The sequence below is a fragment of the Coptis chinensis genome, chromosome 4 (genome assembly GCF_015680905.1).
Source record: "Coptis chinensis isolate HL-2020 chromosome 4, ASM1568090v1, whole genome shotgun sequence".
NCBI classification, from domain to species: domain Eukaryota; kingdom Viridiplantae; phylum Streptophyta; class Magnoliopsida; order Ranunculales; family Ranunculaceae; genus Coptis; species Coptis chinensis.
The window spans coordinates 13,244,436-13,271,746 of NC_141459.1; the positions used below are offsets into that span (position 1 = coordinate 13,244,436).

General features: G+C 37.1%; 2 protein-coding genes across 3 annotated transcripts; both read right to left on the reverse strand.

Moving 5' to 3' along the window:
* Positions 1-6,366: 6,366 nt before the first annotated feature.
* On the reverse strand, positions 6,367-7,485 carry LOC147501992 (blue copper protein-like). Its single transcript, XM_086606975.1, has 2 exons — positions 7,026-7,485; positions 6,367-6,922 (listed from the first exon to the last, which is right to left on the reverse strand). Exons 1-2 carry the CDS (start codon positions 7,183-7,185, stop codon positions 6,555-6,557), a joined length of 528 nt encoding a protein of 175 aa, XP_086463101.1. The 5' UTR covers positions 7,186-7,485; the 3' UTR covers positions 6,367-6,554.
* A 368-nt stretch (positions 7,486-7,853) lies between these two features.
* LOC147501993 (uncharacterized) lies at positions 7,854-13,310 on the reverse strand. 2 transcript variants are annotated; one of them, XM_086606974.1, is made up of 3 exons: positions 12,378-13,310; positions 9,847-10,312; positions 7,854-8,105 (listed from the first exon to the last, which is right to left on the reverse strand). In XM_086606974.1, exons 1-2 carry the CDS (start codon positions 12,680-12,682, stop codon positions 9,880-9,882), a joined length of 738 nt encoding a protein of 245 aa, XP_086463100.1. In that variant the 5' UTR covers positions 12,683-13,310; the 3' UTR covers positions 7,854-8,105; positions 9,847-9,879. The 2 variants fall into 2 exon arrangements, with proteins under 2 accessions (XP_086463100.1, XP_086463099.1); XM_086606973.1 differs by lacking the exon at positions 7,854-8,105 and having other exon boundaries at positions 9,581-10,312.
* Between the last annotated feature and the right edge of the window lie 14,001 nt (positions 13,311-27,311).

Genomic DNA, 27,311 nt, shown 5'->3' on the forward strand with positions numbered 1-27,311 from the left:
GAAGGGTAGAAATCTTTCTTTTCAAGGAAGAAAGATTCTCATCAAATCAGTTTTGTGTAGTATTCCAATCTACAATATGGCAGTTTATAAATGGCCGTTGTCTATCATCAAGGAAGCAGAGAATCATTCGGAATTTCTTATGGCTAGGGGACCCCTCCAAGAGAAGAATCACAACGGTGAGTTGGGAAAAAAAAATGTAAACCTATCCAAGGAGGGATCATAATTAAACAGTTGAGAGAAATCAATCTTTCTATGCAGATGAAACTAGCTTGGTCGATTCTTAATGGTACTGATGACTTTTCTATGCTCATGAGATCGAAATACACAGGGAGGAATGGAAGGTTTATTCATGATTATAAACCATTGTCAATATGGGCAGGAATTAAGGAAGCACTCTTTGAGGCCACAACTAGAAACCAATGGATAATTGGAAATGGCAATAATATAGACATCTAGAGAGATAATTGGCTCGGTGATTTTTCTCTCCAACAACTCATGCAGTTGAGTGATCAAGATATTGCAGGCCACAACACGAAGCTCTCGAGTATGGCCACTAAAAATGTCATTACTATTCCTCAGAGCCTCACACACATATTGGAATATCTAGGTGTCAGCCCTCGATCCCCAATTATTTGTAGCCCTCAAGATAAAGATTACATAATATGGTGCCTTGATGTTAAAGGTAAGTTTTCCACTAAATCTGCCTATCAAAGCATCAGGAGAACTCGACCAAAAGTGAGCTTGTACAAAAATATCTGGAACAATTTCATACACCCGAGAACTGCTGCTACAGGGTGGAAGCTTCTTCATGGGTGTGCGGCAACTGATGACAGAATACAAAAGTTGGGTATTCGACTAGTTTCTGCTTGCAGGTTATGTAAAGTAGCTGATGAGACATTAAAGCACCTTTTATGGGAGTGTAGTCTGTCTATCCAATTGTGGGTATGGTTAGCTTCTTGTTTCCTTATTCAGCAACCAATTCTAGGTTTTCAGGAAGCGATGATCCTCTCCAAGACTTAGAGCCTGATGATGAAACAGATTTGGAGTTCAGGAGTGGTTGCGGGAATGGTAAGCTTATGGAACATGAGGAACAAGGTATATTTTGAGAATAAAATGTCTAACCTTATAGGACTGCAAGATGTTTGTTAGAGTTCAAATCTCATGCATGATCCACCACAGTAAGGCATACAATGGGAGTAATGGCTGGGAAGCACAAGTACTGAAAAATTTGGAAATAACTCCAAGACCAAAACAAGCACCTCAAATGAAAACTTGTTTTTGGATTCCTCCAGAACCAAACATCCTGAAGCTTAATATCGACGAGAGCAGTTTTTGGAAGTCCAGGGCCTTTTGGAATTGGGATATGTTGCAGAGATTCGGAGGGTGAGTTCATCTTCACTTTCTGCAAGAGGTTAACCAATGGTATTATCAACAGAGCTGAAGCACATGCAGTAGTGGAAGGGGTTGAAATGGCTACCAATAAAGGGTTCTACCATCTTTGGGTGGAATCAGACTCTCTATCAACAATTATTTCTTTCAATTTAGGAGATATACCATGGTAATTACACCTAAGATGGAAGAGGTGCATGCAGAAAATCACTTCATTCAGGTGCACTCACATTTGGAGAGAAGCTAACATCTCTGGAGCTGCACTGCAAATTGAGGGCTCTCTAGTTTTTGTAGGCAAACCCAACTGGTTACTGAAATGGGAACACCCTTATCAGCAATTTAGTAGATTATGTTAATGCACCACCTAGATGTGTATATCTATGGATGGGTATGAGCCTGTAACTAAGAAATTGCCTTCGCAAGATCTCATAACCATTCTTTTGTTTTTCTTTTAATATATTTTCAACTTACTGAGCAAAAAAAACAAATACACTAGCTGTCGACCTTCGCATCTCCCACAATCAAGGTAATCACCTTGCCTCTCCATCGTCTTTTCTCCCCACTCTCTTTTTTTCCTCTAATCGTTCAAAAAAAAAAAAAAAAATGAGTGCTTTTATTATTTATGATTTTGGGTTTCAAAATAACCTTTGAAATTTGGTATTGGTTAACATTTTGGATTTCATTACAAATGAAGCATTTCCTTTTTATGTAGATTAGTTTTATTGCATACTCTTGTGATTTCAAGCAGTTGCTATATATTGATTGTTTAATTTAATATCCGATTTTCTTTACTTTGAATTATTGATATTGTTACTACATACTTTGTGAAATTATACGTTGAATACATTGTGTAATATTCCAATTGTGTTTTCAAGGTCATTTAACTCGTATTGTCTTTGGCACTTGAAGAACAATGTTGGTTTTGCTATACAGAAAGAAGAAAAATGTTGGTTCTGCTATACAGAAAGATAACAAGTTGAGGAAATATGTTGTGAAACTATTTTCTGATTGTGCTTATGTAGCTTCTCATTATGAAATTTTGACTTGTTGTGAAAAGTTGAAGAAACATGGCGGTCTTCCTGTGCAAAGGTTTTTGATAGATATTAGATTGGAAAATTGGGCAAATGCATACTTTTGCAGTGCTAGATACGGTGAGATGTGCTCGACACTAGCTGAATATTTCAATGCATGATATGGATAACTAAGGAGCGTTTCCTGCCTATTACTCCTATGCTTTTTGGAATCATGGAAAAGATGATAGAAATGACTTGGAACAGATTGGAGGAGTCTATGAAATGGAATTCCATTTTATGTCCAGAAATGGAATTCCATTTCTAGTTACAAGGACTTTGAGGGTGGTTAGATCCAATGAAAATCAGTTTCTAGTTCATAGCGACATTATTCATTCAGTTGATTTGATGAATAGATCATGCACTTGTAACTATTGGTGTATCGATAATTTCCCTTGCATACATGCTATCGCTTGTATTGGTTGTAAGGGTGATTCCTTTTATGGCTACATTGATGAATGATATACGGTGATCACATTCAAGCAATGTTACTCACATTCTATCAAGCCAATTCCGAATGGTTATGCCAAGACATATGCCTGATTCTCCTACGGTTTATCCGTGTAATCCGAAGATTGGTCCTGGTAGACTCAAGAAGAAAAGAATTGAAAGCACCGGTGTGATTCGTTAGTCTGTGATCAGTTTTGATGTTCTCGACAAACCATTTTTTTTTTGTTATCTTAATTGAGATTAAGTTTGGTTTTCTGACATTTATTAATGAGAAATTGATACTCATTGTATACTTTTTATTGAATATTGATACTTATTTGAGATTATTCGCTAGTCGTTTTTTATTTTTATTTTTCATTTGTTATAATGGAATTTATATCCTGTGAAATAATTCATGTTGCAGTTGTAATTAAGAGTGCAACATTCATGTTGTAGTCGTAATTGATAGTGCAACATTCATATTGTCATAATTGAGAGTGCAATATTCTAATTGACAATGTAACATTCATGTTGCAGTCGTAATTGAGAGTGCAACATTTATGTCGTAGTCGTAATTGATAGTGTAACATTCTAATTGAGAGTGCAACATTCTAATTGAGAGTGCAACATCCATATTGCAGTGGGATATTGTACAAGAATCATGCGTGAGACTTACTTTTGATGTAATGCATGAGACTTAATGCTAGAACCATGCGCGAGACTTAATGCTATATATATATAAGAATCTTGGTTTTGAACCACCATCCTCTTGGGATTCTTCTCCCAAGCGCTCTACCTTTTCGAGCTAAAAATCCATTTTTTTTATGTTAACTTTATCACGACAATACTTATAGTACATTTGAATCAAAAGTAATAAGTGCACTTTCTATTATGTATAGTCATTAAGTTCTTTAACATTCGTATATGAGTACATGTAATTTCAATTATTTGATGTCAATGTAACAGTGCAACATCCATGTTGCAGTGGCAATTAACAATACAACATTTGTATTGCAGTAGGAGTTGACAATAATTGACTGTGCAACATCTATATTGTAGTGGTAATTGACAGTACAACATCCATATTGCAGTGGTTGTTGGAATGGTAATTAATTGATTGTGCTACATCCATGCTGCAGTGATAATTAGTAGTGCAACATCCATGTTGCAGTGGGAGTTAACAGTGGTTGATGGAATGGTAATTGACTGTGCTACATCTATGTTGCAGTGGTAATTAATAGTGCAACATCCATGTTGCAGTGGGAGTTGACAATTGAAAACAACATATAAAATCAAACAACAAACATAAATAATTAAGCTTCATGTTCATCTAAGTAAGAAGCAAGTTCATTCAACCAAAACACAAAATAAAACTGAAATTAAACATATATATGAAGATTTTAAATTTAGTTATCACATTTGTAGTAGTTGGTTGTTTTTTGTTTCGAGTAGATCTCGGTTTTTATTGCACAAAATCAGCAGAATCTTCATTAATTTCTTCATTTCGAATTTCCATATTGCACTTTTCATTTCAATTTGGGGGAACTAAGGGGGGTTTTTTTTTTTTGATCTTTTTACATATTTATTTGGGGAAGATAGGGTGAAAGACAAATTTGTAATATTAGTAAAAAGTCAACCGGGTGGGCTTTTAACATAATTACAAAAGTCCATGTATTTTATCCATAATTAATATGGGACCATGGGCTCCAGGCCCAATCTCAGTTTTTTAGCACCTATTTTTAAATAGTTCTTGTTCCGGTTAAATGGGTACCCATTGACACCCTTACCCCCAACTTTAATCTTTTCTCCTCACAAATCTTTGAGAATCGTCTCTTGAGGTGGACATGTAAACCAAATGTTGCCCATCAATGACATGTAAAGAAAAGGATTCTAAAGTCCAAACCATTTCCAGGTTACAGCAAACCAACTATTTTTTCCTTTCTTTGCTACAAAGTTATTGTGACTTTTAAACAACCGGACAACATACGTAAAATCAAAATGCAAACGGGAGGTGGTGACAAAGGAAGATGCGAAGTGACAATGACTCAATGAATTTGCTAACAACTCTCTCTGCTTTTCAAACCTGGCATTGCTTTTCTTATTTATCCTCCCAAATTTTCAAACCATCCACAGTTATATATATAACGGACTCCTCTATGGCTCTATGTATCTTTTCCTTTTAATTCCTTGGCGGAAAAATGCTAATAGGCAACAGTCAAAACTAATGTATATATTTACCGAACAAAAAAAAAAATAATAATATATTGGACTTCAAAAATGATGACAGCGGTCGGTCAAAGCTTTTAAGTGAAGCAACAGTGGTACTGCATTGGATATTTGCCCCGATGTCATGATTCGATGTGATTTTCTAGAAAGGTGATAGGGTCTCTATCATATCATCTGTAGATGCTGTGCTTCCCTGGGGAAAAAGATCGGACCAGTAAGAATGCAAGATTACAGACCTAGTATGATGGAATTGGGCAGAACAACAGCGAAAAGGAAAATGAACTTTCAAGGTGCAAAACAATTGTTCAATGTTGTATGCATGCCCTACATGGCTACACGGCAAAGGATTACAATATAATAAAACCTTACTACCTTAGGTTCAAATAAGCTTCCAACGAGCTTGTACGTTGATTTAACACTGGATTCTTATAAATGTTTCTAGTAAAAATGGCTCTGAGGATAAATTGATGAATATTTCTAGAAATGTTTCAGCTTATCAATCTTAAGTACTATGTGGTAGAGGTGTGAATTTCTAATCTCTCAATTGCAATATAATGTGAAGATCATATTTACTTGTGTCGGAGAGATTTGTATAGCGAGGCAATGCATGTCACCAAATTCGAGCCCCTTTCAAAATATATTTACCAGTGGTCCCATATTAGTTAAATAATACAAATTAAGCATGCCCGCCCACTATCTAGATACATTGTTGTAATAAAGTTTATATATGACTCTGTGAATTAGCCATCGGATCGGAGTACATTTTCTGCTTGGATGACTTATTTTTAATATGGAATGCCAGCAAGTAGCTTAGTGCATTGCTCATGCACACAGACACAGTGAATTGTGTAGAGTTATTTCTTGAAAAGCTAAAATCAAAGACAAAAATTGCGTCATTTAATAAGTGGCCTCTACGTAATGCACGAAATGTGTTGCTGCTAACTTTCCTCAGGGATATGTTGTATAGCAAAATTGCTTCAGAGAAATTATCTCGAGACCAAATGAAAAGTTCAAAAGGACTTTTTTTTGTTAAGTTGTCACAACGAAACTCTTCTTTGTTCGTTTCATCTTTTCTTTTCTAAATATTTAAATCAAAGGATAGAAACCCCAGCCACAATCTTGTTTATTGGTTAGAAACCAAAAGGTGATCTGACCATAATTCTGTTTATTGATCCATTAAAAATGGTTAGTGCCCTTAATAATTAACCATCCCTACCAGTGAGATCATTTGCATCATTAATCATTCTTAGTGTTTGATGATAACAACTAATTCATAATAAGATAACCGAACAACTCACCTCAGTTACACTAAAGTAACAAAAGAAAAGACAAGCATTCCCTACATGAACTAAAGAAACTTAAAACTAATAATACTCGACTTCAACACACTAGTAACAGGAGATTTCTGCACTGCCTCCACACTGGCTACTATGTGCAAGCTTAAGAGAGAGACAATCTGAGCACTGTGAACACGGTGACCACTACAGCCATGGACGGATAGATAGTGGTTGATGATGATGGTATGGTCGTTGTGGGGGTACCGGGAGTTCTAGGAATTGGCGTGGGTGTATTGCCACCGGAAGGAGTGGTTGGTGTTGTCCCGTTTCCTCCTACTGTGACTGCAAGCTTCATCCCACCAGCACAGTGACCTCCCACAGAACAAATGAAGTAATGTGGTCCTGGGGTCTTCAGAGCGATCGATGTGGCCCCGCTGCTATCAGAGCTTAAGGAGTTTACTGCACTGCAACTGGAGTAAGCACTTGAACTTACTTCTTCCACTGTATGTGCCCCTCCTCCATACTGGAACACTGTCAGCCAACGTTTGCAGAAAATAAACATAGTATTAGAACTTGCACGTACTAAAACGAAACATTAGTAGTAGTAACTAGTAAATGAGATCAAAGAACAAACCAAGGTTGTCACCAACTGCAAAGGTCTTCCCACTAGTCCATGTGCTATAATCAACGCCTGTACTCCAACCTGCTGTATCTCCTACAGTGTGATCCACAGCAAAGCTTCCCACGGCAAAACATAAAACTAGCAGAGCACAAAGGACTCTAGCACAAGCCATTTCACACACTGAAAAGAAAAGAAAGAGGTAGAGAAAAAGAGGGTTGTGTCTCACAACAATAGTACTATGAGGTCCTTATATAATGGAAGGAGCTAGTGGTTGGACTGTTGGAGATTTGGAGTTAGTAACCGTTGTTCAAGTAGCTTTAAATTGTAAATTCTTGACTAATTAAACTTATTCCATGAGGGGTATAACTTGAGTCAGATCCAATGGATAACTTATGTTAGACTCTAGTCTAATAGCCTACACCCATTATGAAAGTAAAGTGGGTGATGACCAACTCCTCATTTTTTGTTTCTGTTGCCTTTTTCTTGTGTGACATAGTGGTTATATCTACCATTATTGGCTGTGGTAAGACCGTAAGATACTTAGATTAGCCTAACTGGACCATGTTCATACTATACTCCAGAAGTCCAGAGAGATAGTGGGCCGTGTTTATTTTGTCAAAAAGCTCTTAAGCACATGTGTTGGATGAACAGATTATATGCGTTTTTAATAAGCAAGCCAAAAAGGAGGTTATGGAGGATATGTTTTCTCTTTTGTTAGTTGCTTGAGAATGAAGAAAGCATGAAAAGTTCTTATGATGCACTAGAAATTCTTATCAGAAGAAAAGTAGATACTAAAGTATATGTGATTTTTTACCATGCATCATTGCTATAGGTTCTTCCTGGAAAATTTTGTTAGATATCTCATATCATTTGAGGTTTATGTGATTTAGCATATACAATTGCATAACTAGCAATTTTCTTTTGGTAAAAACCAGGGAGCAGAAAAAGTATATAAACAGGTTATTGCTAATACTTGACGATGGTTGCCAATACTCATGAAAATACTAGCTCCCGCTTGACTGCTTGAGGGTACCATAACTGTGAAGGCCGAATCTTCGCTATTCTGTCTTTATTATAATTTCCAGGTTCAAACTACAAATTAGCGAAACTGAGCCATATAATCCCGCACATAAACATTGTTAAAAGTTTGAAAAGTTTAAGCCATTAAACTGTAAGTGTCAAGATTTAAGGTACTTGAGTTGGTGGTCAAATTGTAAGCGATATAAAAACAGATTCTGGAATAAGTTCGATTGTGATTTGTAACTGATTCTGGCATATTATATGAATTGTATCCAGTTCACATGATCTCTATTACCTTACAGTTTAACATGGACATTTTAACATGGTATGAAAGTCTGGATCTTTTAAAAACGGACTACTACAAGAGCAAAATAAAATGTGAAAGATAAAGGGTCAAAATGATCATTCCCATGAATTCTTTGCACTCCGTAAACAGAGGAGTAAAGGGTGAGAATGATAATTCCCACTTGTTTTCTTCGCATTGCATTTCGTAAACAGATGAGTGTATTCAGTTTCATATTTCCCAAAGATTCAAAGAAGGTGCAATTATGTAATTTGTGAACCTTTGTTCAAGAAGAATTATTTTGTTGTTCTAACTTTTGGTTATTATTCTGTTATGTAGTTCTCTGTTCCTTACAAACCTACTTAGAGTGGTTCTATTTTCATATTAAGTTGTTATTAATAAATAAAAACGTATATGATAGTATGTAGTATACTGTGTCTTTACTTGGACATCAATCCAAACAAATTGAGATGATTGTGGTATGAGCTGAATTTTCAAATTTCTATGACAAAAAACTAGGTGGTTTAACTTTTAGGACCAATCAAATGGTAATCTACAATTTTCATTACTAGAAACCAAACTAACGAAGAAGCCCAGTTATATTAACGTCAATAAAGTGTTTTATTACTTTTTTTTCAATTTTAAAAACGGTGCGTGATTCTCTCTCTTCTCTTCTCTGTCTTTGCAGCCATTAAACCTCTTCATTTGAAATAAGAGGTTAGAATACCCCATTCAAAGTGGTCTCCTAAAAAAAATAAAAGTGACCCATCTCTCTCCAGCTAACTTTCCATATATTTTAATGCACTTTTTCAAATCTACACGTACCTGCTAACATTGTTTCTAGTTTCTACATACATATAAAGGGTAAGGTTGTTAGTTGTTATCAAAATAAAATAAAAAAAGATTGGAAAAAAACTTGGAGAAGAATATTTATAGAAAACATAGTGAATTTACGCCTCCTCGAGTTAGTCTTACCAGGCTCCCTCTAGTTAATCTAGCTTTCAGTAACAAAAATTGTAGATTACCATTTAACTGGTCCTAAAAGTTAAACCACATGGTTTTTTGTCATAGAAATTTGAAAGTTCCACCTATAGGCAATTTTCCGAAAAAACAACATTGGGTCGAAATATTGATGATTCCAAAATTAGTCGAAATCAAAATATGACATGGGTTGAAATATTATTAATTTCGGTTTTCCAGATTTTCGAAATTCTGAAAATTCCAAAATCCTGAACTATGCTTCTAGCCTTCATTAGCCGAGTAGAAAACTAATATTTTCTTGGTTTACATATAAATTTATACCAAATAAGTTGGATGAACTTAAAGAACTTGCAAGAATAGTATTTCACCTATCGAACTGGACCAAATATACACATTGAAATATATATACAAAAACAGTGTACGTTCATAGCCAAGTACCATGGTCTGTGTGATTAGGAACATTGATCCCTTGTGTGTTTCAAAGTATAACTAACTTGCCGCAACAAAATTCCATTCAACTGTAAAATCTGGTTGATAGATTTAACTTACATTGCTTCAGTACTATGTGACTGTGAGACGAATTCAAAAGAAGTATCTGCTGCCAACAGCATAGCCAACGCCAGCAATGCCCAAACATAAAGCCAATGTCATGCACCACGGTAAACTGCCTACATTTTCACCATCCTCTGCCTCCGACGATCCTTTATCTCTTTCAATTCTGCTGTTGTAACTGCTACATGATGATTCCTGCTTCTTCAGCTTCTGCGACTTTAACTGTGAGACCTCAAGTTGAAGAAGTTTAACCCACTGACGATGTGCAAAAAATCGCAAGGATTCAGAAAGGAGCAAGGAAGATAGGTTGTCCCTTTCTTCAGCCATAACTGTGGCCTTTCTCTCAGCTGTTCTCGCTCTTGACTGAGAAAGCTGTAAGGCTTTCATGAGTTCCAACTTCTCGCTTTCGTTGGGAATTTTGGTACTAGAAAGCTCACGATCTTCTACTTCTTGACTAACCTTACTGCCAATTGAGAAATTTAAATCAGCAAAAGAATTGTTTCAATTACTACCTTATGAATCACTTATTCACTTCAACAACCTAAAAGCTGTTAGGCTGTGTTTCATTTTAAAAAAGAAAAAGTGGCAAACTCTAGCATAACTTCGATGATACATTGACACTACCAAACTACAGAATCGATCATTCTAATTTCCTCCACGCCATACTAACACAACAACTAAAAATTTAGTTCATTGTCTTTCGTTTTCTACCAAGCATATCCTACAAATCACTGTAGGAAACTTATTCCATAAAATATACTTATTGTTAAGTAAACAAGAAAATCAAATTGATATAACAAATATATCATGAACAAACCTTTAGTTCAACAAACAAACAAACCTTTTAGTTCAACTAATGAACTTAATTTACCAATGATTAAATCCGAGCCTAGTGAAGATTCACTATGTCCTTAAGACAGATTTCCCCCCTCACGATGCTTGAAGGTTGATGGGAAACTGACTCCCAAGATAGAATGGATTTCCTTCTATAGAAAGCTAGCACTTCAATTCTATAGAATCAACGAACACAACATAGTATTTGACTAAGAACAGAGGGAGAAGAGAAATATCAGAACTCTGTGTGATCTGGTGTGTCTTTCTCTCTAAATTCATCCACTATTTATAGGTAAGTGGTGCCTCTTCGAAACAACACAGTGACTCTAGGGAAAAAGTAAGCAACTCTTTGAAAAGTCACATGTTTCGAAAAGACACTATTTCGGCATAAAGCACTGTTTCGAACCAGTGCCTATTTCTAAAGGTTATACCTTTTCGGCATGATGGACTGTTTCGAACCAGTGCACATTTTGAAAGGTCACACCTTTTCGGCATAATACACTGTTTCGAACTAGTGCATCATTTTGAAAATGTTTTTCTCACTTTACGTACTGTTTCAAGATAAACCCATTTCATCTCAATATGGGATAACTTGGGAGACAAATTACTCATTCATATCTCAATGGATTTGTGCAAATCCATTTTTCTAATAATCACATGGATATGAATTGAATTGGTTCAACATAAGCCTTGTAATTCAACACCATGAGATGTTAGATATGGTGAATATCCAGTTGATTTGATAAAAAATGTGGTTGGCCTATAAGAGCATCTTTAATGGTGCAAGCTCAAAAACACTAAATTTTTTTATCAAACCAAATACCAAATAAAAAAAACACCAAACATCTTCAGTTCAGACATCAAAATTTCGGCACTAATAACGCTGCTTTGGATAAACCGCGCCAGAATAACCCACGCGGTTTTTGAAACACCACGCCAAAAAGCCCACAATACAACCCAAAGCTCATGCGGTGTTTCAAACACCACGCAGCTTTCGAAACAGCACGTCATATAATTTAGCCCAAAACCCACGCGGTTTTGAAGCCTATGCTGTTTTCTGAAAACCGTGTCAGAGAAGCCTACAACAACCCACAAGCCTGCAGGCCTGCATGGTTTTTCGCTTTTCAAACAATGTGTCGTACATTTGGTAAAAATCAAACCAAACGCAAACGCCCATTTGGTGTTTGGTTTGCTAATTTTTTTTTATATTGAAATGAATTGGTGTCTCCACTAAAGTTGGTTTTTAACCAAAATTTCAAGAATTTGGCGTTTGCATATGAATTGGTGTCTCCATTAAAGATGCTCTAAACTAACACAAGTTTGAAATAAAAAATAAAATGTATAAATCAATTTAGTATACTTGGGAATGTCAGTTAAGCGGTGCCAAAGTTTGATCGCAGTCCATTTTATTAAACTTCAGAAATTACAATAACAAGACATTTGTATATTATTTGGTAATTAGTAATGATTAATTTAATCTCCATTTTCCTACATGTTGACATGTTGTCCTATACCTTATTGCGGGTTATGTTTCATGCCGCTTTGATTCTTATCTTAATTCCCCACCATCATTACTAATAAATCCATTCTTCAACAATAGTTCGACACGTAGAAAATAAAAACTAGAAAAGTAAGACAATTCAACCAAGAAACCGAGTAACAGAACAACTACTCCAAAGAAGAGAATGAAGTACCTGATATGCTTTGGTCTAATAGAATTGAGAACATTTTTATCTGTTCCAGCAAAGACTTTAACTGGTGGAGGAAGATCACAATTTTGTAAAAGATTAGGACCAGACCATTTAGAAGGAGAATGAGAAAGCGGTACTGGTCCCATTACCACCAACTCCTCTTCTGTCATGTAACACTTGTTATTATTCTTCTTCTTCTCACTCAAACCATCATCTTTAGAACTGAAAGAAAAACACCATTGATCAAACAACCCTTTATTTCCATAAGAATCTGAATTCCACCCAGCAAGGGTGGATGATGGATCCATGCAAAGAAGTTGTTCTTCAGAAAGAAAGATGGATTGTTTACGGGTGCTTTTGGGTGATGATGCTAGAGGTCTGCAAACCACTTACTGATTCTCGTTTTAAAACAGGCTTGCCAATAAAAAAACAAAAGATGGATTGTTTTAGTGGGCAGTTTTAGAATGTTTTGAAAGTGGTTAAAGAAGAGTCTTATGAAATGAAACGTGGCTTATGCGATTTGGAGAGATTGAGTGGCGTTTTAAGTCTAGTATTCGCGTGCAGTGCACTCTAATGACATCTGTGTATCCGTTTTTATATGCTTCCATATTTTGCCAGGAAACCGTCGGTTAGTTTTCTAAGCAAGTTATAATTACACTAGCTCACAGAATATTGTGGGCTCTGTGGAACTCTGTGGGCAAAACATCTGTGGGCTTAAAGAGTCTGTTTCTCAGTTACTTCAGAACCAGTGCTTAATTATACCTTTTTTTTTTTTTTTTTTTAATCCTATCAGTGTAAGGAGATGCTGTGATTGAAGGGAAACTATTAAAATTTTTGTATCAAAAGAATTGGTTTGGGCACTTTAATTGCAATTTTTATTATATCAATAAATTGTTAGAAATATGTCAATTATGATTTTATACCAATGGATACATTTTTCACGGCATAAAGTTGAAATGCCCTTGTCGAAAAGACATTAACTACACAAACTTTGCAGATCGCACCTTGTTAAGACGAAGACTGTACTTACATTGAAAGCTATATGCAGTCAAAATTTGTGTTTTACTGCAGCTCTTTATCTGTTTATTCATATTTTTTTAAAGGGTTTCTTCTTGAATGGTTGACTTAAAGATTAGGACAACATAACCCGTTGAATATTGCAGAGATGATTTATTCCAATGCCGGATGTGGCCCCCACTTGTAGATTGTATGAAATACCCCTAATACTTTTCTACGTATTAGTGTTTTGTTTTCAGAAAAAATGATATATTATTATATGAATTTACATATATATCCTTAAACATCTCCCACCCGTTTGTCACATCTCTTCCTACTTAGTACATTAGAAGTTATTTTCTCTATCTTATTCCTACCCAAACAAGATGTCACTTCTTCTCTCTCAACAACTTACACTCCTGAGTGCACAGTCACCGAAAACTCTCTTTGTTCCCGCCCAAATTCCTTTCCCTCTCTTTTCTCCTACCATATTGACCAAATTGTATTGAAAATGTTTGGGAACTTCCCTATTGTCTTATATCTTAGTTTTGTTGGTGTGAAATGGAGTTCTTATATAGGAAATGTATGACAGGGCTACTTTTTCGTTTTAATCAAGATATGGTTTTGTTAATCCCTTTGTTAATCCCATTATTATAAGTATATGGCAGAACAATGTAGTTTTTATCAGTACAAAAGTATACCCGTAAAAAAGAAAGATGTGAATGCGACTGGTAAAACACGGTAGTTCTAGTTTTTATGTGTTGTACAAATGTATACCTGGGGTAAACACAAATATGTGTATGCCCAAAACTCAATATCGAAAGAGAGAAGTCAAAACATGTAGTGGAGTATGATCTTGCCAATATATAAAGTACCAATATACAAACAAATCTAAGAAGCACCACGTGAGTAGCTTCAATAATTAGTACTGGAATGCTATGAAGTTGTTTAGAAAATGGTAATATGAACAAAGGCATCAGAGATCAATTTATTTCCAAAGAAGGTTTATAATGTCTCAATGGTATTGCATGTTGTTTTAGTATGAAAAATAGATCACGTGGGAAAGAAAGATCTATATAAACTTTCAATTCGTGGCATACTCCAATTGACGGCATGTTGTCTTCATTTAGGTGAAGTTAGTAGTGTAGGCAAAAGTACTTAATTAACAAAGATTAATCTTAATTAAAGCAATTAAAAACAAAATCCAATAGCACGTAGTTTAGTTTGTCAATTCAGGGACTCAAGCATTGCATTTTTTGTGTTTTTTCACGATCAACCATGATTCTACCATTCCGTTCAACCCGACAAGCAGGTCAAGCCACAAGCAAGCAAGTCTTTAGCCACCGTATTTCTTATCATGGCCCCAGTCCGGGTGAAATTGAGATGCTGATTTCGCAGTAGCTGTAACGCCCGTATTTTTAAATACGTATTTTTATATTTATTAATTAATTTAATTATTTATTTTCAAAATTCGTTGGACCGGACTCGGGATACGTGGGCCTGATTTTTGGGCCCGAGTCTGTGTTGGGCTTGGGTTTCGGACCCAAGTATATAAACACTTTTTCTAGAAAATAGGGTTTAGAAGATAATAAAAATATTAAAAATGGAGGCAGAGATGAAAGCTGAATTTCTGGAGGGTGGAAGCGGCTCGGACTTCGGAGGAATTAATTAGGAAGTCGCTCGCAAGGTGAGTAGCTATTTTGCTATTTCACGGTTTGTAGTTTACATATATATCGGTATACTATTTCGTTTTCATCATTGCTCATTTTTCCTATTGGTTGGACTTTGTGCCATTGGTTTTACTAAACTTTGTTAAATTCGATTTGTATTAAACCGTCCGAAAAGCTCGACAGGCAGCCGTTAATAATGGCGCTTTTGGTGAAATCAATAAATCGTTATGTTTATATTGTTTTTTTGTGAACCGGACTAGTGGTTGTGAGTTGAACCGCTTTTTAGTCGATTGATGGGGCGGTGAAGCCTTGAACGGGCGTCGATGGCGCCCGACGCATACATCTTGGCTACCGGAAGGTTTTATATGTTTGTGGTTGTTGTTTGGGTTTTGGTTGGTGGCGGGTTGAACTTCGTTGTTGTGGTGTATTGGTTTGTGTGTGTGGGGCTGTTAGTGGGGGCTTGACGATTAAATGAGAATGGAGCCTCGAATCCGGCGTTAATGGCGGTGGCCGAACCAAATGTTGGGCTGATTTTCGGTTGGTTTCTCTTGGTTGAGTGATGGTGGGTTGGTCTATTGTTAGTTGTGGGTGTTTGGGTGAGTGGGGCTTGATAGTAGTCTTTGTCGATTTAAGCTTGAACCAAGCTTTAATGGTGGCCGATTTTATCTCGAGATCTAGTTTTGGTGAAATCGAAATTTAAACATTTGAAGTTTTTGTGTTTAGTAAAGTGGTTTGGTTTTTCCTTCTCTTCATTTTCGGTTTGATGGAAGAGGGAATGGTGGCCTACCGGTTTTGGTGGTCACGGTGGTGGTGGTTAGGGAAGAAGATGATGAACAAGCATTACCAAAAAGCCGATTTGGGCTTGGGCTGGGGGTGGTTTATTCGGGCCTTAGTCATTGGGTTGGGCCAAAAGCTCTAATTTTATGTGGGCGGTTCTATTTATTTGGTTGGGCCCGATTTTTAAGTATCTTTGGACCCGGTTTAATTAAGTCTAGTTTGGGCCCGCTTTAAGTTAAGTTTTGGGGACAGGTTTTCTTTGTTTGTTTTCGGGCGAACTTAATTGTTTTGGGCCGTTTCTAATATAGCTTTGGACCAACCCATTGGACTTAAAATAGATCTTTCCGGGTCTTCAATGTTTAGACTTTTCTGGTTCTAAGGTTTGGGCTTGCCAAAGGTCCCCGGGACCATTCACCGTAGTCATGAGCCTACGAGAGCCACGACCTTTGACCTTAGCCATGAACTATGGTTATGACCACGAACCCGTCGAACACCTGAAACGCATCGGTTTGACTTTTGACAATGATTTGACTTCGACCATGGCGTGTTGATTTTGACGTTGACCATGATGTGTTGACTTTGACCATGATGGGTTGACTTTGATTTTGATCATGATGTGTTGACTTCGACCATGATGGGTTGACTTTGATTTTGACCATGATGCGTTGACTTTGACCATGATGGGTTGACTTTGATTTTGACCATGATGGGTTGACTTTGACCGTTGACATTGGACTTTGACTTTGACCATGATGGGTTGACTTTGGCTTTGACCATGATGTGTTGACTTTGACCATGATGGGTTGACTTTGATTTTGACCATGATGTGTTGACTTTGACTTTGACCATGATGTGTTGACTTTGGCTTTGACCGTCGACCGTTGACTTTGACATTTGACCGTTTGACTTTGACCGTTGACTATGAAATGTTGACTTTTCCAGTTTTTCACATGTTTGTTTATATGGACAAATATAATAATAAAACGTTGTCGGATATTGTATAACTTGGTTGGTCATTATCTAATTTAGATTTGACGTGAGTAGTGTGTAAAGCATATATATATATTGGGCTTTGATTGTGGACTGTGGACTGTTTATTTGTGATACGTTTTATGTGTATATTATATGGACACATATAATAATAAAATCTTTGTGGAAGCTAGTATATATTTGGTTGTCATTATCTAAGAAAGATTTGACATTGATGTTGTGTATTTTTGACACGTGATGATATTGAGATGTTAGGAGACATTATATTCCTAATACGTTATAATAAAGATGTATACGATACATTGAAGCATTGTGACATGATATAATATGCTAGGATAGTTATATTAATGCAATATCTTGGAGAAATGTATATATACACTCCATTATTTTACATGTGAGATGCTAATATAGTATTGGTGAATATTTGCCTACCTGGTGTAGTGCAATAATATATTATTACGTGAAAGAATAAAAGTGACTATGAGATATAACTGAGATATTTCTATATATTGTGGCTTAGTACAATAAGGTAATTGACCTGCACGTGATATAGTAGAAATGTTTATGAGTCATAAACGTATGACACCTGAATAAATTACGAACGAAAATCCTAGAACCCCGACTACCACAACTCATGTGATTTGCCTTGTGTGGGCTTATGTGATATGATTGACCCATGTGTTGGGTGTATATATAAGATGTGATTGACCCATGTGTTGGGCAATCGTGAGCGAATAGTGGCTTTGATTATTCCGTTTCCTCAAAAATAGAACGATGATGCAAATATTTTATGCTTAATAGTGGCGATTCTTACATAATTGCTTCCGTGTGAGGATTTACGGTGTCGCGGCATCCCGCCTCCGGGTAGTTACATACGGAGTGGTTCATTATGTAAGGAGGCATGTGGATGTACATGTTCGGCTTTGGGTAGCGATTGTGGTAGCCAGGGAAACTAGGTAAGACATAGATACGACGTGATTTTAGGGACACGCAAAGAAAGCTTTAAATAATCTAATTATGGTAACATGCTTGGTTGGTTATTTGTTTAGTTAGAATCTAGGGCGCCTCGATGGAGGAACTACATGCCTTATTTATTATTGCGTATAGTTTGTTGTGTGGTTAGTGAGAAGTTAAGGCGCCTCAGTGGAGGAACTACCTGCCTTAATTATGGTGCTTAAGGATGTTGTAGTAGTCGTTGAAAGTTAAGGCGCCTCGGTAGAGGAACTAACTACCTTATGGATTGTGTTTATATTTGTATAAGTATATGTTGTTTTTAAGGGCTACTCACACCAGCATTGTTTATAATGCTGACCCGATTTGCATGTTTGCTTATCGGGTGTGTTCATTAAATGAACATAGTTGATAAGTCTTGACAGGTTTAGTGATGAAGAAGATTGGTTGCTGCTTGTGGTTTGCGTTAGCATTGTGATAAGAGCCCAAAACTGTAGTTTTAACCCCTTAATAATCATACTGTTAGACCAATTATGTGAATAATAAGTAAGAGTTAACACTGATTACGCGTTTTATGCATTTCGGGCTTCAAAGTCCATTAATGCGAAAATGTACCACTTTAGCGAGATACGAGGAGCAAAGTCAGTGAGAACTTCCGAAAGCCGTATCTTTGGACTCGGACCTCGAATTGGGCATACCTTATGTCAAAACGACCGGCTCGGAAAGAGCTTTGTAATGGTCCAAGCCTTGACCCAATCAGAGGAGCAGAAGTGGACGAAAAGTCTGTGGAAGTCAACTGCAGCTGAAGAGGCCTTTTGAATTTGAAAAGAATTGGTTTTGGGCGATTCTCGGCCCAACCCATGGCTCCAATCCCATGCACGAATTTTGGATCTGAATGTATAAGAACAAAAGCTTAGTTCATTGTTAAGGGTAGATAGTTAGGTTAGAAAATAAATTAGATTAGTTAGCCTCCATTAAACCTTAGTTCTAGATCTAGTTTTTATATTAAAGTAATTAGTTTTATTCTTGTTTTAAATTTAGTATTGAATGATTGTTCTCCCTTGAATTAGATAATAAAATAGTTGTTCTTGATTCAATTTCGATTTGTCAATTACAATTGTTAGATCTAATTTCATTTACTACTTGTTATTCAATGCTTAGTTGTTAATTAGATTTTTTGTTATTGTTTAATTTAGATTAGTTAAATTTCATAAAGTTAGAATCTTTATATTATGTTTAGTTTAGATTCAATGGGAAATGTTAGTTTAATGAATCAAGGCTAAAACCTCCATTAGAGGGTTGATGAAGCCTTGATGAAAACTTAGTTGTTAGTGTAGAATTGTTTGTAGATTCTATTCCACTCTAGAAAGTCGTGTTTAAGCCATGAGAATGGGTGGGCTGACTTCACATGCTAGTTAGTACTTTCGGTAGAAATGCCATGAACACTAGGGATTAGAACTTCGAATTTCTTGCAAAGAACGCGTGAGAATCGAGATACAAGAATCTATACTAGGTTATTAAGTTGGATTCGAGGTGGATTCAATTCCCCTCTAATCCTTTATCTAGATTCAAAAACAAGCATATTCCCATAGTATTCGTAGTTCAATTCAACGTAGACTCATTTTAGTTTCATCGTAGTATAACACCCTTCGTAAAAGCTCTCATAGACTTAAAAATCGACTAGTTAGATTAGAAAACATCCATGCTAGGGAACTAGGAGTGGAAACGAACTTCAGTACTCCATTTAGTGCAATTCGCATTGAGAGTAGAAGATTTGATAATAGATACGTAAAAGATGAAGTTTAGTTTACTTACGTTTGGATTCATCGTTCATTTCGTAGGTAAACTACTCATTTTACATTTATCAAATGGCTGCCATCTTAGTTGCACTTTAGCATTGTTTTTCTTTGTAGAAGTAGTCATTTTAAGTCCCATTAAACCCACCCACCCTTTGTTTGATTCATACCGTGGTTTATTCGTTTTATCGAAAAAAAATTCGAAAAAAATACCTGAATGCGCCTCACGCTTCAAGGAGAGCGCGACCAGCGCTATGTTAATGGAATTTCAACAATACACCGAAGCCGCCAGCCAAGAGCGACCAGCTAAGTTACTGGAATTTTCTTCTTACACACCGAACGGAGGAAGGCGACCAATAAGAGCCGCTTGGAACTTCGAATTTACACCGAAGCGCCACGTCGAAGTCGCCAGCTATTTTAGTTGAAATTCTGGATTTCCCGGTTTGATTCGAACCCGAGTTGTCAAGTTTTTCAGTGTTCTAATCTCTTATTTACACTGAACACGTAAACAAGACGCTTATTCAAACGCTGTAGCAAGGGAGGCATTCAGTACTCCTTCTTCCACTCCTGCATCTTACGTCGGAGGAGTTTTAATTCTAGTATAATCGGGGCTTGTTTTTCGTAGAAATAAATACAACACGCCTATCTAGAATTTCACACACTACACCTGATATTATGGTGAAGAAAGAGAGACCCTCTCTCGACTTTTATAAAGCTTTGAGCGATAGCCCTAAATCTTGCATCGTTCTAGCGGAATCTAACGGGGATTTTCGAATTCCCCAAACATATTTAATCATTTACCCGTTTTCCATGGTCTAGACCATGAAAAACCTTACCAACACATCGTAGGATTGAACAAGTCCTTACAACATTCCATCATCCTACCGTTGGTACGGAACAAATTAAACTCGGGGTATTTCCCTTCACCTTAGCCGATAAAGGCGTCTTGGTTAACCGCCCAAGCGCCTAATTTCATGGACTCGTGGGCCAAACTTGTTCACTATTTATTTAACAACATTTTACCCACCCCTAAAGACGGATGAGATGCTTTCCAAGATTCATTTTTCCCGACAAAATCCTCATGAATCATTTTCTCGAGGCTTGGAATCGTTTCACCGATCTGCTTATAGAGTGTCCACACCATAACTTAGCTAAAGACACGCGTTAGTTCGTTACCTTTTCAAAGGACTTCTACACCACCATAAAGAAGTCCTTGACATAATGAATGGGGTAGTTTCCTAAGTAAAGGAGCCAATGAGGCTTACAAATTTTAGAGGATCAAACTAAAGCGAAATAACAACTGGGGGTAGTGACGATTACTCCCTGCTCGCTAGTTCTTCTTCCACGCTTAAGGCTACCAAGATATGTTTGAGGTTAAACCCGATCTAGAACTTAAAAATTTAATCGAATCTCTAACTAAAAGGTTGAGGCCATTTCTGTACAACAAAAGCCTATCCCCTTCATGAATGTAAATTCAAATCCATGTAGTTTCGGTTGGAGTCCCGAAAGATCCCGACTCCCAATCGGCCCTATAGCCTATGAACATTCTTGTTCTATTAATAGTGAACCTAACGCCCCTTGGAGACAAAATCCCAACTTCGGTTGGAGAAATAACCAACAAGTCACACCTCCGTGGTACAATAATCAATATGTTAGGCCAACACACGCTTATAACCAAGCTCCTCCAGACAAGGATGTGTCGGGGTAATTATAATAATTATAACAACCAAGCACAACCCTCGACAAGGTCAAGCACAAGGTCAATATAGTTATAATAATTATAATACTAATAAAGGTATCGTTCGGTAAATAATAACTATCACAATCCGCTTTATAAATAATCAACGCTGACATAGTTCCAAATACACCACCCGTGACTATTACACCCACACAACCGGATCGCCTTGACACCTTCATACAAGTGAGCCAACAACTTTTCCAAACCATGGCTCAATCTAACCAACACATTCTACAACTGTTAATAATTTAAACCAACAGTTAGCCCAAGAGAAAGCCCAACCAAAAGGCGTGTTTCCGGCCAAGCGATACCCAACCCTAGAATACAAAACACGGCGCTTTGAGGTAAACGGTAATACTAGTAATGGAAACTACAAACGTGGGTAAGCTAAATGCCATCACCACTCTCCTCGCTCGAAGAGTGGTTGATAACAAAGTAACTATGCCTATAGTTACCCCATCAAGATTCTCTACAACGGATATCGAACTAGATACCAAATAGAAACTGAAGAGCCTACAACCGTAGAGGTACCAGGTTAAACCACAACCTAAGAAACAAAAGCCAAGGTTAAACATCCTGTTGATCCATATGCTAATTATAGAGAGAAAACACCGTTTCCCCAAAATTAGCCATGTTAACTAGGGATACAAATTATGAGGAGATTAGGAACGCTTTCAAAAATCTAACTATAAACCTTCCCTTTCTCGGCTATTAAAAAGCTACCACACCATGCTAAGTTTCTTAAGGAGTTGTGTACTACTAGGCGTAAGACCAATATACCAAAAGACGCTTTTTAACGTAACAATTCCCAACGCTTATCCGAAAATAATGGAATTGTTAGCAGTGACCGGTCGCCCCTACAGATAATGCACCTTAGGAGATTCTCACACGACGACCGCTTACTAGACACGGGGCTAGTGTTAACTTACTCCCGCTTTATTTGTATAAACAAATAGGCCTAGAGGAGATGCAACCTACTAAAATGACATTGCAATTACCGACGGCCTATTAAGATCCTATGGGGGTGGTTAAAACGTGCTAGTTAAAGTCCAAAATTTTACTACCCAAATTACTTTCGTTGTCCTAGACACGAGAAGTCACTAACGACTTGTACCTATCATTTTAGGGCCCCCTTCTTGCATCGCCAACGCTTCCATAAACCGCTGATGGTTCGATGTCCTTGTCCTTTTGCCATCTTTTCTCGTTGAGGTAAATGTTTTAAAACTAGGACACAGATCCTCTGATTCATCTACACATGGAGGTTAGCATGATCGAGAGCTTAGCTCAAGATTACTTCAAAACATGTTTCGGAGAAACAAATTAACAAATTCCTTTCCTTCGAAATTCCGACTTTTAACAATGACTCCCTCGGGTAGTAGGCGAAATCGAAGAAGAATTCCTCGCAACTCTTTTTGACCACTTCTTTACCACTTCAAGAGTCCCCTTTGCCAACAACCATTCATCCCTTGATGCTATGACGGAAGATGAATTTTTCAATCTTTATCCCAGTGATCCTTTTGACCCACCTATTGAGGAATGTCTTGCATATATCAAGATTTCTCATGATATGGACTTGAGAGCGTTAGCTGAGAATCATTCACCTTCCATCACCAATATTCCCCACCCTCCACCTTTTCAAAGGAACCTCGAAGTTTGCACTCGATCCTTTAGTTTCTCCCGTGGCTTCATGATTTTTAAATCCACCTAGTAAACAAATACTTCCCAAGGATAAACCACTTGACACTTTCATTTTCGTGACTTGAGATATCCCTAACTACACCATGAATGAGTTTTGTGCTAAACCCACATCCTCATTTTTTCCATGCTTTCCTCTAAAACTTATCCCAATCCACCATATCTTCCACAACCATTCACTGCTCCACACTTATTCACTAGGACACCCTCTCGCTCAAAGATGAAACATAAGGTGCATGCCTTCGGTTATGTTATAGTCTATTCGACTTCGCTTTCATTCCACTAGGCTCGCCAGAGGGAAATCTTGGTGCTTGATTGTGTTTGGATATGTTTTCTGTGATATTTATTTATGGAACGATCCACAACTATTTCGGTTGTTGATATATGATAAACCGCATATTCATACATATATTTAGATAAAGTCTCGAAAGTATCCGACTATAAACGACTCAATTTTTGTGTTTGGTGCACTTCCTTTCATTTCAATATATTATTGAGTGCACCATTCAGTAACCGGCCCTCCCTATGGAGTGTGTGGCTGTAAGTACGGATCCTAAGTCCACGCTTCACATAATTCACGTTTTCCACTCTTGCATGTTTTCTCGGTTTTTGAGTCATGTTTCTATGGTGTGAATTATGTCTTTTACTGCTTATTGTTTTCCTTTATATTAAACCTAATTCATAAAAAGTAAAAAGTTTAAAGATATATAAAAATAGTAATCTAGCACGCCTCGAATCGACTTTAAAGACCCACGTTTTAAAACAAATTTTTACAAACCCCGTTTTCAAAAATTTGTTTTGGGAATAAGTGTTTGGTTTTTCCATTCTTGATCACTCAAATTCCTATTCTTACCCCACCTCCTCCCTTGAAGAGTAGCTAGATTTCTACTTGTTTGTTGTTTTGATGTTGTCTTTTATTATTTTTAGTAGATAGGATGTTACGTTGTTAAATTCCGAAGTTAATTTTGACTTTTGTAGTGAAATGTTGTTTGAATGACAATATGAATATAATGTCGCTATTTTCATTGGCGCGGATTAGTTAATGTTGATCCCACCTTCCCAAACTGTTTGGGGGGTGGTGTTATCTATTCCAAAGATGATTTTATATAAACTTCATTCATTCTACACTCACAACCCACACTACACCTAATTTCCATCACTCACCTTTCACTCCCACGCTTTCGCCCTCAATTTTCAATTTTCAGAAACTCGAAGCGCATTTTCAAGGCCTGTATATTTTTGTTCTGAATTTTGCTCGAGGAGGCCAGGCTTCCGAAGCTGCCGAGCCGACCACCATCTATCGACCTAGATGGGCGGCCCTTGAGTTTGAGCGACGACCGCTAAAACACTGGAATTCTAAAAATTTGGGAGCTGACTCCTATAATATAGCGCCAGCCACTCGCTGACTTCCGTGGACCCAAAAAAATTCAGTTTTTCCGCGGAAGTTGTGCCCGGTTGTTTTTTGGTACTGTTCCAGAGCGTAGTTTTGAGATGACATCTCCTATAATAATACTGTAATCTTTTCAAAGATTTGTTCCAAAGCACTACTTATGGTGCTTGGTTTCATGAGGTGATCACACACGTAGGGGAACCGCTTTTATGGGTCTTGCTAGCAATTGTTCTTGGACTTGCCATGCCCGGCCGAAATACAAGACCCATGATGCTATTGGGTAGATAATATGCATGTCCGGGTGTGGAGGTAAGTTTTAGTTTCATTAGTGTCCGCTTATGTCCCAAGCAATTTCATTCCGTTAACCCCATAATGGGTGGAACTCTTATAAGCGTTAAGGTTAGTTTTATTTCCTATATTAGTACGCTCTAACCTTGTTTTGCAGATGTTTCTCAATTTCACGCTTAATGGTATTTTTCCTTCCTCTTTATTTAAATGCTTTGAGGACAAAGCATGCTTTTTGTTTGGGGCATAGAATCAATGGTAATTAAGACATCCTGTTAGATATAGATATATATAATATGCATTTGTTTTCTAGTTAAAATTTCAAAAATTTAAAAATATAAATAAATAAGTTTATGCTATACACTTAGGAATATTGGTATTGTTTCTTTTCTCCATGCTCTATGGTATGTCCTTTCCTCAATGGTTAAATGAACAACAACATAACTATATATGAAGACAACACAGTGTATCTCTAATAGAGTAACTTACATAACTGGAAACACCTATTTGTAATTGTCCCTTTGTTGAGTTTTTGTTGTTTTTCTATGAACTTTTGTAATTATGTGTAAGTTTCCCATTATGTTTAAGCTGAATTCATGTTTCTTGAATCATTACCCATTATCATTTCACATTTAAACTACATCAATTATAGTTAAAATACATCCAAAATGTTCACTCATTTCAACTTATGCTATCAGTAGATCCATTACAGTTCAATCGGCAAACCCTAAAGACTTAACAAGTGCTGAAATATCTGAAACAGTTCCTTCCATGGTAATTTTAGAGGTACAGTTCCCCTCCAATGTTACCTTCACCTTCCCTCCTTCTGTGACCTTTTCTTCCCTAGTTGTAGTTGTTTCATGGCTTGCTTCATCTGGGAGATCAATCGATTTGAAAGCACCGCATCTAGGTTGACTTTTGCACTTTATAAACCTGTGACCTTTGTTTATCCCTTGCTTACAGAAATATAGAGTCATTGTGTTTGACTTGCAGAAAGCACTACATTGTGTTCAATTAGTACTTAATTAAACATGTCATGTCCTTTCCTCAAGGTTTCCTTTTAATACAATATAACTATACTATAAGACAACATAGTATATCTCTAACAGTTTAACCAACTTAATAAGGAAACCCCTCTATTTGTCTATCACCTCTATTGGTGTTTGTCTAATTGTCCATTTGTTGAGTTCTAATTGTTTTTCTACGAACTTATGTAAGTAAGTTTAAGTTTCCCATTATGTATAAGTTGAATTGATATTTCTTCAATCATTGCCCATTATCATTTCACAGCTAAAATACATGGGTAACTCATTTCAACTTAAGCTATCAATATATCCATTACAGTTCAATCTGCAAACACTAACGACTTAACAAATGCAGAAATATCTAAAACAGTCCCTTCCATGGTAATTTATATATATAACTAGATAACTGCAAGCAGTGGGGGCGTGAGTGGAGGGTGGGGAAGAGAGAGGGAGAGATGGGTTTGTGGGTGGGGAGAGAGAGAGTTTGGGAGTGAAGGAGGCAGAGGGAGAGTGGTGAAGGATTAAGGATAGATAGACACAAACCTACCAAACTACATTTTGGGCCACGTACCCCCCACCCCTCTCAAAAACATTCGCTCCGCTCACTTGATTATGACTCTATGGCAAAGATGAATTGTTCCCTGTAGTCATTTGGCTTCTTTGAAAACCACGGACAAGATCATTGTAGAAAGTTGGTACGTTTTACAAATGTAAGTATAGGTCGGTATCTGTTCCGGCCCCCACAAATGTGGCCCAATAAAAACCCAATTCAATATAAACTCACGCTCAGAGCCCATGCTCATAGCTTATCTACAATAAAGCCCATGCTCAGAGCCTAAAACGCCCAGGCTCAGAGCCCAAAAAGCCCATGCTCAGAGCTTAACTACAATAAAGCCCATGCTCAGAGCCCAAAAAGCCCACGGTTAGAGCCTATGCTCAGACTCAATTTATAGCCTACCTACCCACATAACGCAAAGTCTATTAAATTAAACACGTGTCTTGAACATTTGTGAGGAAGTTGTTTGACCGAATCAATCAACCTCCACAACTTCCACAACTTCGTCCAAATTCAAGATTCACTTCCATCAACTTCAGATCTTATGACGGTTCTCCAGCAAGTTCTCCAACTTCATCCCACAATTGGAATATTGGAGAACAAGAAAGTAACTATCACCAATCTGACATATAAAATCCAACATTGGTCATTCTCCATAACTACGCAATCGATACTTGATCCAAAAACAATACAACATTTGGGTACGTAGGCAACTTCAAACCGAAGTCCAGTCTCAACTCTCACCAACAACCATCCCCTTCGCAATCTCTTCCAAAAAGATCACTTCCGACCCAACTAGTGTGTTTTGGCAAAACTTGCTGAAATAGTATCTACTAGACATAATCACACAACACATGAAGCACTGCATTGAGTATGGGTTAGTACGTATTAATAGACTGGGTACTTATGTATCAAGTGCAGGAAGCACTGCATTGTGTTCAATTAGTACTTAATTGAACATGTTATTTCATTTTCCTCAATGGTTACATGTAAGACAACATAACTATCCCATAAGCCAACATAATGTATCTCTAACAGTTTACCAACATAGGGGCCATTTGTTTTTGC

What these genes read in the sequence shown, in the direction of transcription:
- LOC147501992 (XM_086606975.1), bottom strand. Translation starts at nt 7,185, where the DNA reads ATGGCTTGTGCTAGAGTCCTTTGTGCTCTGCTAGTTTTATGTTTTGCC. An exon ending in TGCAGTTGGTGACAACCTTG is followed by an intron (nt 6,923 to 7,025) that starts GTTTGTTCTTTG and finishes GTTGGCTGACAG; the next exon opens with TGTTCCAGTATGGAGGAGGG.
- LOC147501993 (XM_086606974.1), bottom strand. Translation starts at nt 12,682, where the DNA reads ATGGATCCATCATCCACCCTTGCTGGGTGGAATTCAGATTCTTATGGA. An exon ending in ATTAGACCAAAGCATATCAG is followed by an intron (nt 10,313 to 12,377) that starts GTACTTCATTCT and finishes CTCAATTGGCAG; the next exon opens with TAAGGTTAGTCAAGAAGTAG.